The sequence below is a fragment of the Vipera berus genome (assembly GCF_964194415.1).
Source record: "Vipera berus genome assembly, chromosome: 1".
Lineage (NCBI taxonomy): Eukaryota > Metazoa > Chordata > Lepidosauria > Squamata > Viperidae > Vipera > Vipera berus.
In genome coordinates this window covers 98629338-98646007 of record NC_138202.1, presented here as the reverse complement: position 1 = coordinate 98646007, position 16670 = coordinate 98629338, and the positions used below count along the sequence as shown (strand labels likewise).

The 16670-nt window shown below is 36.4% G+C and overlaps 1 protein-coding gene across 4 annotated transcripts in view; it reads left to right on the top strand.

Moving 5' to 3' along the window:
* LOC308659138 (F-actin-monooxygenase MICAL2-like) overlaps positions 1 to 16670 on the top strand; it is an 86401-nt gene that overhangs the window by 29588 nt on the left and 40143 nt on the right. For all 4 annotated transcript variants that reach the window (XM_081312560.1, XM_081312561.1, XM_081312559.1 and 1 more), the window contains exons 3-9: positions 8186 to 8393; positions 9582 to 9698; positions 12082 to 12183; positions 13271 to 13426; positions 14335 to 14435; positions 15809 to 16066; positions 16472 to 16587. In XM_081312560.1, the coding sequence (XP_081168686.1) occupies positions 8186 to 8393; positions 9582 to 9698; positions 12082 to 12183; positions 13271 to 13426; positions 14335 to 14435; positions 15809 to 16066; positions 16472 to 16587 (1058 nt within the window). The remainder of the gene's footprint in view (positions 1 to 8185; positions 8394 to 9581; positions 9699 to 12081; positions 12184 to 13270; positions 13427 to 14334; positions 14436 to 15808; positions 16067 to 16471; positions 16588 to 16670) is intronic.

Below are 16670 nucleotides of genomic sequence, written 5' to 3'. Positions count from 1 at the left end.
TGGTTTCTTAATTATCTTTCAATACAGAAGGTTCCAAATATTACTTGGCACATCCAGTTCAAAATTATAAATTCATATCCACTTAATTACCCAAAGAGCTGGTACATGTAGATAGTACTACGTTAAATGGACAGGAGCTAAGTTGTCTTAATGCAGGACAAGCTGTTGTATTCCTCTGAAGTTTGGAGAATAATGTGAAAAAGAATGAGAAAGAAGATGAATCATATATAAGCATATGCATTTAAGAAGTGCATATGGGGATAAGTGCATAGGTGGGATGCCTGTTCTGCTTTGGGTTTAGTTGCTTCTCCCTTTGCTAGCACATGGCCTTCAATGTGCTTCTCTGGAGTCAGTATGGCTGTTATAAATGAAAAAGTTATGAAATAAAATGTTAAAAATATAACTCATGTGCATATCAGTTGCCCTCCAGGTGAGATTTAAGGTGCTGGTACTTACCTTTAAAGCCCTACATGGCTTAGGCCCGGGATACTTGCAGGACCATCTGCTGCCGGGAACAAATTCCCATCGTCCAGTACGCTCACACAGAGAAGGCCTCCTCAGGGTACCGTCAGCTAGGCAATGTCGGCTGGCGACCCCCAGGGGGAGGGCCTTCTCTGTGGGAGCGCCAGCCCTATGGAATCAGCTCCCCCCTGAGCTTCGGATGGCCCAAAATCTCCAATCCTTTCGCCGCGGCCTCAAAACACTCCTGTTCCACCAGGCTGACCTGGACTGACAGGCATTTTAATTAATTATATTTAGAATTTTTAATTTATTTTTTATTTTTTATTTTTAATTTATTGCACAGATGATTTCAATTTTATTTTTATCTTGATTTCTGTACTTATTATATGTTTTGTTGTTAGCCGCCCTGAGTCCTTCGGGAGATAGGGTGGGATATAAATCCGATCAATAAATAAATAAATAAATAAATAAATATCTGATAAAATCCAAATGCAGTTAGTAGCAAAAAATCTAATGAAATGAGATTCGTGAGTGTTATAATGGGTGGAAGGGTGGAAAGCAAAGAGGTTGGGAATAGAAAGAACCGTTTTGTAAACAAGGTGCAGATACAAGCAATTGGCCATGTTGAGAAACCTTAAAATACATTACAAAAGAGCAAGAAAAGGATTCTTCAGATTCAAACCTCGGGACATGCAGGCAACTAGAGTTTAGGCTGCCGGAAGCTGCTTTTCATATTAATGAAAGTTCTTATCTCTGAAGCAAGGATCTTATCTATTCAAGTCAAATGTTTGGCTTCCAGTGAGAGAAATCAGTTCTACTGAAGGATTATTGCAGGTGCTCAGGGCAACCTTGTGGCAAATTCAGGAAGAATGAGGTAGATTGCCAGTCACAAAGGTGAAAGGAAAATAAAACTTTTGCAGATTCTTACATCTAAATCAAAATACCCCCAAAGGAACAGAAAACAGATTTAATCCAAACCACAAAGAATAAAAAGTTGTCACTAATTATGGGCAGGGGGAGGGGGGGAGTTAACTATAGCATTGAATAAAAGAGGAACCAAACAACAAAAAAAAGTCAAAGAATTTAAGCTGGGTCAAAGAACCAAAGGCCGAGTAAAGTCACAGAGCTATATCAGTGAACTAGCAATAGAATGGGTGTGTGTTATCCTAAGGACAGATCAAAGTCCGAGCAAGCAAGCAAACTGTCATGCTCATCAGAAAATAGATTGTAACTGAAAGTCTCTAAGACAGGGGTCTTCAAACTTGACCCTTTTATGACTTGTGGACTTCAACTCCCAGAATTCCTCAGCCAGCTTGCCTGGCTGAGGAATTCTGGGAGTTGAAGTCCACAAGTCATAAAAGGGCCACGTTTGAAGACCCCTGCTGTAAAAAAAGAAATTTTCACTCCCCCATCTCCACTCATTTGACAATGCAGAGGACTGGGGAAATAAATTATAGCAATCACTTTTGCAGTGCTTTATGGTGAGAACATTCACCATAATTAATGTTGACCTTTGAAGGCCTTTATTGAAATAGAATCATGATTATGTATGTAGCAATAGGATTCACGTATTAAATTCTGCTGAAGCCTCAAGTGGTGTTGCCTTTTGTTGATTTTAAATCAACCAGGCATAGATCAATATATGAGGGAGGGGAGGGGGAAAGGGTAGATTTTGCTTAGGAGCAGAATTTATTTTACACAAATGCCATAGAAACAAAATATTTGGCCAAACAATAGTTAAAATAGCTACAGTTTAGAAAAGATATATTAATTTTGCTGTATTAACATTTATTTAAAATATATAATGGATCAAGTTTGTTAAATTAGAATGTTTAACTTTTTAATGTAACAGGAAGCAAAACAGCCCTTTTATGAATATAAAATGACATTCAGAATTACTTAAAGGAAATGTTAATTCCCTGTGAGCAACATTTATAACCATGCTTAATAAAACTCTTAAACTAGTTCGTCACTCTGATAAGTGGCATAGAATATCTGGTAGGGCTTAACTTAAACATATTTGACAAGGATTTTATTTTTTAGATTTAAAACTTTGTCTTAAAAAGGACCAAATTCTACATTAAACAAAAATTGTGGGGCATAGCGAGAATCCTAGGTATAGTTCCTATTAAACTCAGGAGTACTGAATTCTGAGTGCGGCTTTCTTAACAGCTTTTAATAAGAAATGCACACAATTTTGCTTAATTCACTTGCCAAACCAAATACAATCAGTCCAGTGTCCCAGCAGATGACTTTGTTCCTATCTCAAAAATAACTTGGAGGTATTCCTGCATTCCTGTGCACTAATATGAACAAAGGAGCTTTTTTCCTTAAGGATATTGGCATCTACAGTATTGCTTTATAACAATCCTCAGGAGTGAGATAAATTTATCTGATAACATCTGCTATATAAGTTGGAACAAATTGGTGCTTACTTAAAGTGTTTCCTTAGATGTAAATATATGGCATCAAATCTGTATGATACCAGATTATGCATACTGTATAAAGCAATTATGCTTCATATACCTGACTTTGGAGTGTTGGAGGTGGATTCTGACCTACAAAACAACTTTTTGCCTGGGAACATGAATGAAGCACTTCTCTTCAAATCCTTAAAACAGCTGCATCTTTTTCTAGGATATTTTAGATTGGAAGGTGCTATCAGTTGTCCCTGTATGTGGACAATCTCTTTGGTTTGCTTTCTTTTCAGCAAAATTATTTTTGTATATTATGCTGGCTAAAAGATTAGAGTAGAAGTCTGAACATGTCTGACATTGTAATAAACTTTGAACTGGAGTGGAAACTAGACTTTAGATACACTAGAAATATATATGCAATGATTTTCTTTTTATCAGAGATGAAGTTTGTCTATAGAAAATATAATCAGCTGACACCCTATATCGAATTCTTCATACAATATCATTCAAAAAAACCTTCTGGATGAAAGAGAGATGGAAGTGGTTCCTTAATGCTAACCAAGGTCGGAATATTATCCATTTAAGTATCTAAAAGTAAGGTTCTAAATTTAGGCAAACCCCCCCAAATGCATGAATGAATAAATGAATGAACCTTTATTGTCAAAGTACAACCATGTATACATTGAGATTGGCTGAGCCTCCCTTCATGCCCCCCCCTCACAACTCACAGTGACAACAAACCCACAGGTATAGTATAATGCACAGGAATAGTACAGGTGGTACCTTGCTCAGTTGTAGTAACTGTGAGAGGGATCTCGGAGTCCTAATGGATAATCACTTAAATATGAGCCATCAGTGCTCCAGCTGCCAAAAAAGCCAACACAGTGCTAGGCTGCATTTACAGAGGGATAGAAGTGTTAATACCACTTTACAATGCCTTGGCAATGCCACACTTGGAATACTGCATCCAGTTTTGGTCACCACGATGTAAAAAAGATGTTGAGACTCTAGAAAGATAAGGTAGATAAGGTAGAAAAATGTGGGTTAGCATCACCACCAGATGGATTTTTAGCTGGCTGACTGGCTGTACTCAGTGTGTGGTCCTCAATAGAACTGCAATTGCATGGAGGGAAGTGTGTAGTGGGATGCCCCAGGGCTCTGTTCTGGGCCCAGTGCTCTTCAACATCTTCATCAACGATTTGGACTAGGGGATAGATGGGGAACTCATCAAATTTGCAGACGACACCAAGCTGGCAGGAATAGCCAACCCTCCAGAAGACAGGCTTAAGATACAGGAGAATCTGGACAGACTTGAGCACTGGGTGCTATCTAACAAAATGAAATTCAGTGGTGAAAAAAGTAAAGTTCTACATTTAGGTAAGAAAAACCAAATGCACAAGTATAGTATAGGTGGTAGCTTGCTCAATAGTAGTAACTGTGAGAGGGATCTTGGAGTCATAATGGACAATCACTTAAATAGGAGCCAGCAGTGTGCTGCAGCTGCCAAAAAAGCCAACACAGTGCTAGGCTGCATTAACAGAGGGATAGAATCAAGATCACATAAAGTATTAATACCAATTTACAATGCCTTGGTAAGGCCACACCTGGAATACTGCATCCAGTTTTGGTCACCACGATGTAAAAAAGATGTTGAGACTAGAAAGAGTACAGAGAAGAGCAACAAAGATGATTAGGGGACTGGAGGCTAAAACATAAAGAATGGTTGCTGGAATTGGGTATGTCTAGTTTAATGAAGAGAAAGACAAGGGGGGACTTGATAACAGCATTGCAATATCTCAGGGGCTGCCACAAAGAAGAGGGAATCAAGCTATTCTCCAAAGCACCTGAAGGCAGGACAAGAAGCAACGCATGGAAACTAATCAAGGAGAGAAGCAACCTAGAACTAAGGAGAAACTTCCTGACAATTAGAACAATTAACCAGTGGAACAACCTGCCTCCAGAAGCAGTGAATGCTCCAACACTGGAAGTTTTTAAGAGACTGGACAGCCATTTGTCTGAAATGGTATAGGGTTTCCTACACGAGCAGGAAGGTCCCTTCCAACTACTACTACTACTACTACTACTACTTCTTCTTCTTCTTCTTCTTCTTCTTCTTCTTCTTCTTCTTCTTCTTCTTCTTCTTCTTCTTCTTCTTGTTTTGTTGTTGTTGTTGTTGTTGTTGTTATTATTATTATTATTATTATTATTATTATTATTATTATTATATTATATAATATAAAACTTCAGAGGTTGCCACAAAAAAGAGGGAACCAAGCTGGGTTAGATGACCTCCAAGGGTCCTTCCACCATTATTATTATTATTATTATTATTATTATTATTATTATTATTATTATTATTATTATTATTATTAATCATCATCATCATCATCTACAGCAAATTCTGTCTGTGAACTCTTCTTTCACACTCTGAACTTTTTGCTGCAAATCAAACATCAGAGGTAACCTGATAATAGCCTTAAAGTTATTTGGCCTTTAAAAATCCAGTCAGACTTTAATTCTAAGAAGATAGAAATGGGGCACATCCAGAAAATCTTAAGATATATTGTACAACCCTTTTGTACAATGTAAATAATATGTCAGTGGCTTTGTTATCCTATTTCAATTGGTTATGTTTAGGATTCAAAATTGCTAGACCTTAGAACTCTTGCAGTTAGGAACCAAGATGCAGAATTCTCAAGTACAACATTTTTCTACTTGGGAGATAAATAAAGTAAATAAAATGTAGAAGATAGCTTTTGAAATAATTCTCTCCTTTAGATTCCAGTTTTACAAACAGAAGAATGAGTTAAGCGGAAGGCATTTCATAAACCAGGCATAAATCCAGAACTCAAGCTAATATAAACTGTCAGTCTATGAGTCCAGAATGACGCTGATGGGGCTGTTTTTCTAACTGTTCTCCTTATTGAGTCTTTGCCTAGCACTTTGTGTCTTATTTGCTCCCTTTCATCGTAAATGGATTAACTAGATTAACTGGATTTGGAAATGGAGAAAAAGTCTGGAATCAGTCTGTAGTGCAAAGTTAGATGTCTGCACTGTATATTAAATGTTTTTTTTCTTTATGTATCTTCAGGTTTCAGTGTAATTGAGAAATAATTGTTCAATCTCATTCATAGTTTGATAAATACAAGAGTCTAACACCACTATGCTTAATGCAGTTAAGAAGTGTATTGTTTTTGTCCTCCAAATATTTTAGTATGAATGGCAAATAACAAGTGTAGTTTAGTAGGAAATCTTGATAAACAAAACTACAAAGTAAGTAATTAATAGCAAATGTAAATATGTTAGATGGTATTCTCAGATTGTGGCATAATCCATGCCTCAGAGAAAAGTAGGTGGTGTTTATCTTACCATTGCTCAAAAGAATTATGTTTTAAGTAATAAAAGAATATTCCTTGAAAACGTTTGAATGAGTCACTTTTTACAACTGGCATTGTTTGTATGTATCCACAAACACATATCCATATGTACATCTTTGCCTGGCAGGCCAGAATAGATTAAACCATTTATGTTGTGCATGTGTTGAATACTGTTAAATTTTGTATATAACTCTTTAGCAATGTTAATTAGAATTCAGAGTTCTCATGTTAACATAACAAAAATGTGCTGACAAATCATATAAACCTCTGCCAACTGTTTCCTCAGTCTTGACAACATCTGGACTAGATAATACTGGTCCATATAATTAGGTCAACTGAACCACGTTTTATTGTTGCAGCTGACACAACAAAGTACCTTTGTAGCTTTATCTCAGCCCTTCACGGTAGCTAGACTAGGAAATCAAAGTTATGAATGCTAATACTACTTTTATTATAAAGCAGGGGTCTTCAAACTTGGCCCTTTTATGATTTGTGGACTTCAACTCCCAGAATTCCTCAGCTGGCTGAGGAATTCTGGGTGTTGAAGTCCACAAGTCATAAAAGGGCCAAGTTTGAAGACCCCTGTTATAAAGTTACAGTAACAGAATTTTTGAGGTCAGAATCACTTCTCCCCTCCCTCCCTTTATCTTTGTGAAGTGTGTCGTCTGAAACACTTTCTCAAATTACATTCCTGTTCCAGATTCAGATTTCTCTTATCTGAACTTAGTCTTGGTTGTGGCTCTTCCTCTTGTTTCTCGAGATTATTCCTTCTGCCTGTTATACTTTAGCACAGTTTTAACTTTATATGCTAAATCTAGCTGGGAAGACCAAAATTTACCTATGCAGAAATAGTTACCTGCAAAGAATGTGTTAGATTTCATAGAGGAAAATAAGCATAGCATGTTATACTAATACTTGGGGTTTTATTCTCCGTTTCTTCTGCCAGTGATCATAACAACTGTTTTAACAGTTTATCAGCACATTGTGTGTGTGTGTGTGTGTGTGTGTGTGTGTGTGTGAGAGAGAGAGAGAGAGAGAGAGAGAGAGAGAGAGAATGCATGTATATATATAAACAAATACCGGTATGTCAAATCTATACTGAAGGACTAACTGGTTCTCAAAAGAACAATGATTTTTTTAATGTTGATTTTAGGTATTTGAATGTTTTTGTTTGCTTCTAAGGTTTTTTTAATACTTCTAAGCAAGTTTCCAGAACTATATAATTTGGTTAAAACTATATTCATGTCAGAACATTGTTTTTGACCTGACTACTTGCTTTGAAGGGAAAGTAGCTGAGGAAGGGCTTAGTTGTGAGTAATTTTCCACTTACATATCTGTGCTCAAAAGCGATGTTTACTATCTACAGTATAGCAATTTTGGAGCAAATAACTTTAGAAAGAGGAGTTTTCAGGAAGAAATTAGTGCATGGATTAAGGATATATGCAACTATTTTAATAAAGGAGAACAACTAAGAACATCTGATTGGGCCATTGGTGGAAAGTCGACCATAAATGATCCATCTCTGAGTTAAACGGGTTTTTTTTGAGGGAGTATAGTTTGTGTGGAGTTATTATTTTGTTAGACTCAAGAAATTTGAGGCAGCAGGCATAAAATTTTGTCTTTGCAAGTTTGCACACAAACATTTTTGTGAAGTACATTGGGGTGAAAGTGATTGGCCCATAATCACCCTGGAAGCTTCCATGGCCAAGGGTGGCTTTGAACCAGGTTGCTGAGTCTAATATTTTTAATCCTATATCATACTATTAACTGATTTTTGTCTTGACATTTCCCAATTTAAGTGATGAGGGTGGGCTTCTCTCAAGGTTTTTGATGTGTTTTTCATTATTTGCTGGCAAAGTGGGGCAGTGCAAATTTTAATTTCCCTATAGGCCCGAATATAATCAATTTTCCTCTTATTTGTTTTTCCAGTGTTTGATTGTTGGAGGTGGTCCTTGTGGCTTGCGAACTGCCATAGAACTTGCCTTTCTTGGAGCCAAAGTTGTTGTCGTAGAAAAGCGAGACACTTTTTCAAGAAACAATGTACTTCATCTCTGGCCGTTTACGATTCATGATCTTCGAAGTCTGGGAGCTAAAAAATTTTGTGGGAAGTTTTGTGCCGGATCTATTGATCACATTAGTAAGTCATAATTACATCATTGTTTCTGAAAAGGAAAATGGAGGTCCATTTTACCCATGGTGAATATTTTTGTTTAGAAATATTAGCTGCAACTTAATACCAAGATGCAGATATGGGGGTGGGGGGTGGGTATTGAATAGTTGAGGGCTCTTCCTGATATGGTATAACATTTATTATAATGGATTTATTATAATGGATTCAAATGCTGAAGCCAAGAACCACTGCAGAAAAGGTCTTTGCCAGGTATTTTTGGAAGAAGATTAAATAAATGCTTTAATACCTAGAACATTGTAACTCTTTCAGAGTTTGTACCTCTTATCAATACTTTCAAGTGTGTTTTACCTGAATGTCAAAGTATTCCTTTAAATTTTCATCAATATCAATTGACAGAAATTATCTTTACATTTAGTGTTTATGTATAATTGCCAAGATTTTGTTTTAAAATTTGTTCATTTATTTATTAGAGTTATGTGCCACCCATCTCATCTAGAGATTGTTTATGCTTGAAAATCCTTTTTCTCCTAAGCTTTCATTTGAGCTGTGCTGATAATTGGAAAGATATTTCATATGCTTCCTATTATGTACTTATTGTATTGTAAGACTTAATGATTTAGTTTATAAAATGGTACCTAATGGGGTAAGTATGCTTCAAAAATATTCAGAAGAAGTACTCTAGAAAACATAAGAGCATGAGCATAATATTGCTTTAAAATAATTCAGAAGAAGTACTCTAGAAAACATGAGAGCATGAGCATAATATTGCTTTAAAATAATTCAGAAGAAGTACTCTAGAAAACATGAGAGCATGAGCATAATATTGCTTTAAAATAATTCAGAAGAAGTACTTTACAAAACATGAGAGCATGAGCATAATATTGCTTTAAACCACAGTGCCTTTTGTCAAACTACTAAACTCGTCACCTGGGCACTTACTGATGCTGGATAACCTAAATTGTATTTTTCAGTAGGACTTGATGTATATGTCAGAGTTCAAATACAGCCACCATTTACAATATGAATTATTCATTATAAAACACAGGAATGGGATTCCAATAAATAGCCGTAGATCCTTTCTTGACATTACAAATACTGTAAAGAAACTTCTTCGTTATCTGATCTTCCAAAATGAAAATACATGGTAAATAATGCATAATCAAAAACATCACACATGACATTTCTCTTTCACAGGCATTAGACAACTTCAGCTTCTCCTCTTCAAGATTGCACTGCTGCTGGGAGTTGAAATCCATGTGAATTTAGAATTTGTGAAAGTTTTAGAACCTCCTGAAGATCAAGAAAATCAAAGTAAGTTGTGTTTCTTTGAAAGGCGGCATTACACAGAAAATAGGACGCTATTTTTGATGCAACAGATTACATCTGAGTAGAAGTGTGCAAAGTGTTCTATGTGGCTTGTCTGTCTCCAGACTATAATACATATTTTTTATTTGTATCTGTAATGAAACTTTGTAGCTTGTCCAGGCACAGATGGAAATATGTGTTCTGGGCAGAAATGTTTGTGAAGAAAGACAAAGTTATTGCTGTTACATGACTGCTAAGTAAAGAAAGGTGCTAGAAAAGTCAAGTGAATGAAAGAACTGGTTGGATAGCTCTCACACTGACTTCAAGCATAGCATACACAAACAGAACAGAAAAGAATAACAGAGTTGGAAGGGACCTTAGAGGTCTTTTAGTCCAACCCCCTGCTCAGGCAGGAAACCCTATACCATTTCAGATAAATAGTTGTCCAATCTCTTCTTTAAAATCTCCAGTGTTGGAGCACCAATAACTTCTGAAGGCACTGATTGTTTTGACTGTCAGAAAATTTCTCCTTAGTTCTAGGTTGAACTAAGCTTATCTGTCCCCATCTTTCCAAGGTTTTTTTCCACCTTTCCCCTTTAGCTGCTAATGCTGATATCCTTGGCTTCAAAAGCAGCATAAAGGGAGAAAGAGAAGAAAGTTTTGGCTTCAGCTATGAGAAATAGAAGAAGAGAGTAGCTCTTAGTACTTAGAGTAGCTTTTGCCCAGGTTCGCCTGGTGCAACTATTTATTTCAGATAAATAGTTGTCTAATCTCTTCTTTAAAATCTCCAGTGTTGGAGCACCAATAACTTCTGAAGGCACTGATTGTTTTGACTGTCAGAAAATTTCTCCTTAGTTCTAGGTTGAACTAAGCTTATCTGTCCCCATCTTTCCAAGGTTTTTTTTCCACCTTTCCCCTTTAGCTGCTAATGCTGATATCCTTGGCTTCAAAAGCAGCATAAAGGGAGAAAGAGAAGAAAGTTTTGGCTTCAGCTATGAGAAATAGAAGAAGAGAGTAGCTCTTAGTACTTAGAGTAGCTTTTGCCCAGGTTCACCTGGTGTGCCAGTTGCGACCCTATCTGGACCGAGATGCCCTACGCACAGTCACTCATGCGCTCGTGACCTCCCGTTTAGACTACTGCAACGCTCTCTACATAGGGCTGCCCTTGAGGACCACTCGGAGGCTTCAACTGGTACAAAATGCAGCCACGCGAGTTGTGATGGGAGTTTCCCGTTACTCCCATGTAACACCTCTGCTCCGCGAGCTGCATTGGCTTCCAGTTGCCCTCCGGGTGAGATTCAAGGTGCTGGTGATGACCTATAAAGCCCTATATGGCTTGGATCCAGGATATTTGAGGGAACACCTGCTGCCGGCATCAAGCTCCCTTCGTCCTGTGCGCTCCCACAGGGAGGGTCTTCTCAGGGTGCCGCCGGTCAAAGAATGCCGGCGGATGACACCCAGGGGGAGGGCCTTCTCTGTGGGGGCGCCTGCCCTCTGGAACCAGCTGCCTGTGGAGCTTAGGACTGCCCCCGACCTTCGATCATTCCGCCGAGACCTGAAGACCTGGCTCTTCGAGCTTTCCGGTTCAGGCTGAGTTTTAATTGGGTTTTAACTGGGGTTTTACATGTTGCAGGGACTTAGTTTAATCTTTTTTAAAATTGGTCTTAATTTTTGTATTAATGTTTTAAAAATTATACCCTGTAAACCGCCCTGAGTCCTTCGGGAAAGAGCGGTATATAAATTCAATAAATTAAATTAAATTAATTACTTTTCCAAAGTTTGTCTCAACTATATCCCCAAACGATGAAATCCTTCTGGATTTTTGTTGTTGGAACTACTGTCCATCCATGTTCAGCAGAACTTCTGAAACAGTATGTGTTTGTTTTGGTTTGAAACAAAATTAATTTTCCATGTTAGGTGCATCTCACTACGTGACCTGATATTATTTATTTTGACTAATGTTCAAATTTTAGAGCAGATGTTGTACCACATGCCTTCTCTCAAACTGAAGGATTATCTGAAATTTTTCCCCAAGGAAATTAAGGATGAGATTGAGCACAGAAGCTAATTAAATTCTCAAGCATCCTTATTTTAAAGAGAGTTTGGTCACAGCAACTGATTAAGTTGTGGTTAATCCCAATTTTTTAGATTGTTTTAACTGTAAGAGAATTTGCAATAAATATATACTTTTTTCCACAAATTATAAAGATAGCATTTCTCCCATAAACACACACTTCATCTGTATTTTCTATAATGTGTATTTTTAATAAATTGAATCTTTAAAAAGTTAACTAGAAGAAAGTAGGGAAGTTTTTCCAAACTTTTCTTAACACGATTTGCATTGTACATGTTATTGACATATGTTTGCTGGTTAATCTCTTGATTTCAGAAATAGGTTGGAGAGCTGAATTTCTCCCAATGGATCATCCCTTATCAGAATTTGAATTTGATGTCATAATTGGAGCTGATGGCCGAAGAAATAGTTTGGAAGGTATGTTATGTATAGTATCAAATTTCAATTGAACAGATATCTAAAATGGAAATAAAGAGCCTGCTCATTTCTTTCTTTATGATGAACAATAAAGTAGATCAGACTTTTAAAAATTATTACACTTTTATCTTTTAAAAATATAGATGGCTATATTATTAGCAAAGGAAAGAGACATGCACTTTTAAAATGCAAACTAATGCAGCATTCTCCAAAGTTTCAGCAAAGGCAAGCTGTGCTATTTGGATCACAATTCTGCAGGGGTTGAAAATGAATGTACACAATATTGCTTATATTTAATGAAAAATTACTTTAGGAAGCAGTAATCTGACTTAAAAGATCATCTTTGTGGATTTGACAGAGAATAAAAAATGGAAGGAAAGAAAGAACCTATTGTATTTGCTGCAAAAAAGGTTAAATATTTTAAACTTAATTTAATAATATTAATGATTTAATACTAATAAGTATCACAACTTTAAGTCGGCTTTTGTCAGTGACACATTAGTTAAATAGCCCATGCTATGCCATATGACTGAACATCTTTATGCAAATTCTTATTGGGACTTAATTAGATGCACATTTAATTCTTTGGAACTACTGGACTTTATCTTAAAACTTTGGAAGTTAATATCGCTACAGAGAATTGTACCTATCTAATTCTAGGAGAAAAAAACAATACATCTAATGGACATGATGAATTTTGAGGTTGGAAAGTACCAGAGGAATATGTTAGAATAGTCACAACAGATAACACCAAGAAAGTTTTTAGCAAAACAAGTAAACTCTTTAGGAGATTTGTAAATAAATGTTTGCACTGGATATAAAATATGTAGAACTGTCCAGTTAAAAAATGAAGAGGGTCAGTTTTAAGAATCTGATATAGGAAATTATATAGTTAGAGGAGGTATGGTTCAATTAAAAGAGAAATGCTAGGAGAGAGAAACAAATATTTGAGAGTTTTCATGCTCCAAATTAATTTACAAACTTTGAGGTGATCTCCGCCTGAGTTCTTGGGTAAATGCCAAAATTTCTCATGGAAAAAAGTATTAATCAACTGATATGCATTGCTCTTGTTGCTTTTCCTTGTAAGGTTTTAAAAGGAAGGAATTTCGTGGAAAGCTAGCTATCGCCATTACTGCCAATTTTATAAACAAAAATACCACTGCAGAAGCCAAAGTGGAGGAGATTAGTGGTGTTGCTTTCATTTTCAATCAAAAATTCTTCCAAGACTTGAAAGAAGAAACAGGTGGGTATTCTTTTAAATGTGGCAGAATCCAGCAAGCTGGAAAACAAATTGGTGTAGATGTATTAAATTGGCGATGAAAGTTTAATTCATTTTCTTTAAGATTTTGTTGTTCATTGATTTACACAAAAATCTATAATATACAGATCCAGTCATCATTCTAAATCAAAAGCAGTTTACCCACATTACATTTGTGCAGTAATGTGCATTTTTTTTCTAGGTTGTGGGTCACCCCTTTCCTTTGGATGTAGGAATATGGAGGATTAAGAACAAACTGATTTAATTTAATTAATTTAATTTAAATTGGAATTGAGTATGAATGCTGTCTACTTAGGAATTTAATATCATTCCCTTTTTCTTACAATAAATACTACGATTTGGCAACATTTTCTGTAAGCTGCATATCAGGGCCATAGATTATGGATTTCTAATCATAGCATTAGGTATGAAATAAATCATAGTTATTTTCAAGGTGCTACTCGTTGCAATAAAACTAGCAAAATGTTTTATGTCTTTTTACAATGGAATGTTCTCAGTCTTTATTTTTTCCTATTATATTCTCTTCTAAAAAAGACTTTGCACACATACAAGGAGAAATCTGATTCCCTGAAACATGCTGTTTGTTGACAAATTTAATGTGATATAATTTTTAACTAGGATAGGATTTTAGACTATGTATGAACATGCGTATTATACGATCCTGTTGTTTTTACTGTCATCGTCATGTTAGAATTTAATTAAATGTATAGTTGAGAATGTTACAGTATGAATGAACTTAAATTCAAAATTTAGGAGGTAGAAAATAGTTTTTTTTTCAAATTTGTTGAATTTTAAAGTAGAAAAAAATTAAGAAATGTATACTGTTTTAGTGTATGAGTTTTCATCCAAAAACGTGTATTATTATTCTGTAGGAATTGACCTAGAAAATATTGTTTACTATAAAGATAGCACACATTACTTTGTGATGACTGCAAAGAAACAGAGCCTTTTGGAGAAGGGCGTCATCATCAATGTAGGTATCCAGTGTATATTTTTTTCTCTGTATAATAGTACACATTCTGATCTCTGAGCCTGAAAGAAATTTGAAACTTAGATTCTCTCCTTTTTTTAATCACTACTTCCAGATTATTTGGGACAGATTAGTTCCAGAATTCCCAGCCAAATGAGCATTGTATTCCTAAAATACTGGAGGGAAATTCTAGGGGTTGCAGTCCCAACACATCTGAAGAACTACAACTTGACAAAAGCTGAACTGAATTTTCAAATTGAAATATAACAGGAAATTGCATTTAAGTGTTCAAGAACACTTCAGTGAAACTTGAGTGTTCAGGGGAGATGGAGAGAGGATATGCAGGTAGAGGACTCATTGTAGCACTAATAAACCAGGGCATGTCCTGGATTAAAAAAAATATCAAATGCATAGGTATAGAATAGACAGTAGTTACTTAAATAGGAGCCAGCAGTGTGCTGCAGCTGCCCAAAAACCCAAGACAGTCCTAGACTGCATCAACCGAGGGAGAGCATCAAGATCATGAGAAGTGATAGTACCACTTTATACTGAACTAGTGAAGCCACAGTTGGAATATTATGTCCAGTTCTGGTTTCCACAATACAAAAAAGGCCCTAAAAAGAATGCAGAGAAGAACAATAAAGATGATAAGGTGTCTGGAGCCTAACCATATGATGAATGGTTAAGGGAACTACATATCTCTAGCCCATTGAAGAGAAGGTTTAGGGGCGACATGATAGGTATCTTCCAATATTATGGGGCTGTCACAGAGAAGAGGGGATCAACCTATTCTCCAAAATACCTGAGCTCAGGACAAGCAGTAACAGGTGGAAGATCATCAAAGAGAGGTGCATGGTCTCTTCCAATCCTTTTATTTTATGTTCCACATACTGTCTGAATTCATAATTTTTCAAAAGAAATCTCAGGTTTTTTTTAAAAAAATCATCTTTTTAGTTAGGTACATATATATTTGATTTAGATGCAATCAATAGTCTAGAGCAGGGATCCCCAAGCCCTGGGCGGTGGCCCAGTACCAGGCTGTGACCTGTTCTGAACTGGGTTGTGCAAGCAGTGGGTGAATGCGTGGACGGGTAAAGCTTGAGGAGGGGATTGTATGAGCTGCAAATTGAGCGGCACATGTGTGCGTGCACTTGGCCGCCCCTCGTGCAGAACCATCCCCTCTCTCTCCCCTCCTCCAGTCCACAAAGCCAGATAGGTGGGAGACCACTGGTCTACTCTAGAGCAAATTAAATTGCTAGAATATAGTGTGCATATAATTTCACCCTGTATTGTTATACTATATAATTATTTGTTTTATCTTGCATCCATTGGACTGATCAAGAATTCTAACAATAGACATCTGTGGTTTCATTTAGGATTTCATTGATACTGAAATGCTACTGTGCATGGAAAATGTAGACCAAAACAATCTATTGTCATATGCAAGAGAAGCTGCCGACTTTGCGACCGATTATCAATTGCCTGCCTTAGATTTTGCAATTAATCACTATGGGCAACCAGATGCGGCCATGTTTGATTTTACTTCTATGTATGCCTCGGAAAATGCTGCATTAGTACGTGAGAGGCATCGGCATAAACTCTTGGTAGCTCTTGTTGGAGACAGTTTAGTAGAGGTAGGATGAAATGCGCATTTGTTCAAGATAGCTTTTAAAAGTGATTTGCTTTGTAACAATAATTTTGTGAACCATCATCTAGTAAATATTGCAATTATGAATGCTATAATACTATTCTCTGACTTAAATGGTAGGAACTTCAGGAGCATTCACAATCCGTACCAAGAATTTTTTTTAATTACTATTACTTTTGTTTGACATTCCAGCTCTTAACTATTGTTTGTTTTTCCTCCGCTTTCTCTTCTTTTGTGTAAATTGCTTACCTTCCTATATTCTCTGCTTTCTCCCCGTAATATTGTGACTGGATGGGATCTAGATCTGGTCATTGACTTTAATAAAGAGTTTGAATTTTTTTCCAATGTGAATTATATTAGATGTTACCTAAAAGAAAAATATGTTTCACAGCCATTCTGGCCAATGGGTACCGGTTGTGCAAGAGGATTCCTAGCTGCATTTGACACAGCATGGATGGTGAAAAGCTGGGCACAAGGAAAGCCCCCTCTTGATATCCTAGCAGAAAGGTAATTCTATATGTGTTTGCCTTTATATACTAGAGAAGTGAGTAAATTCCATTTTTCACAGAGGGATGAAGAATCCGTGGCCA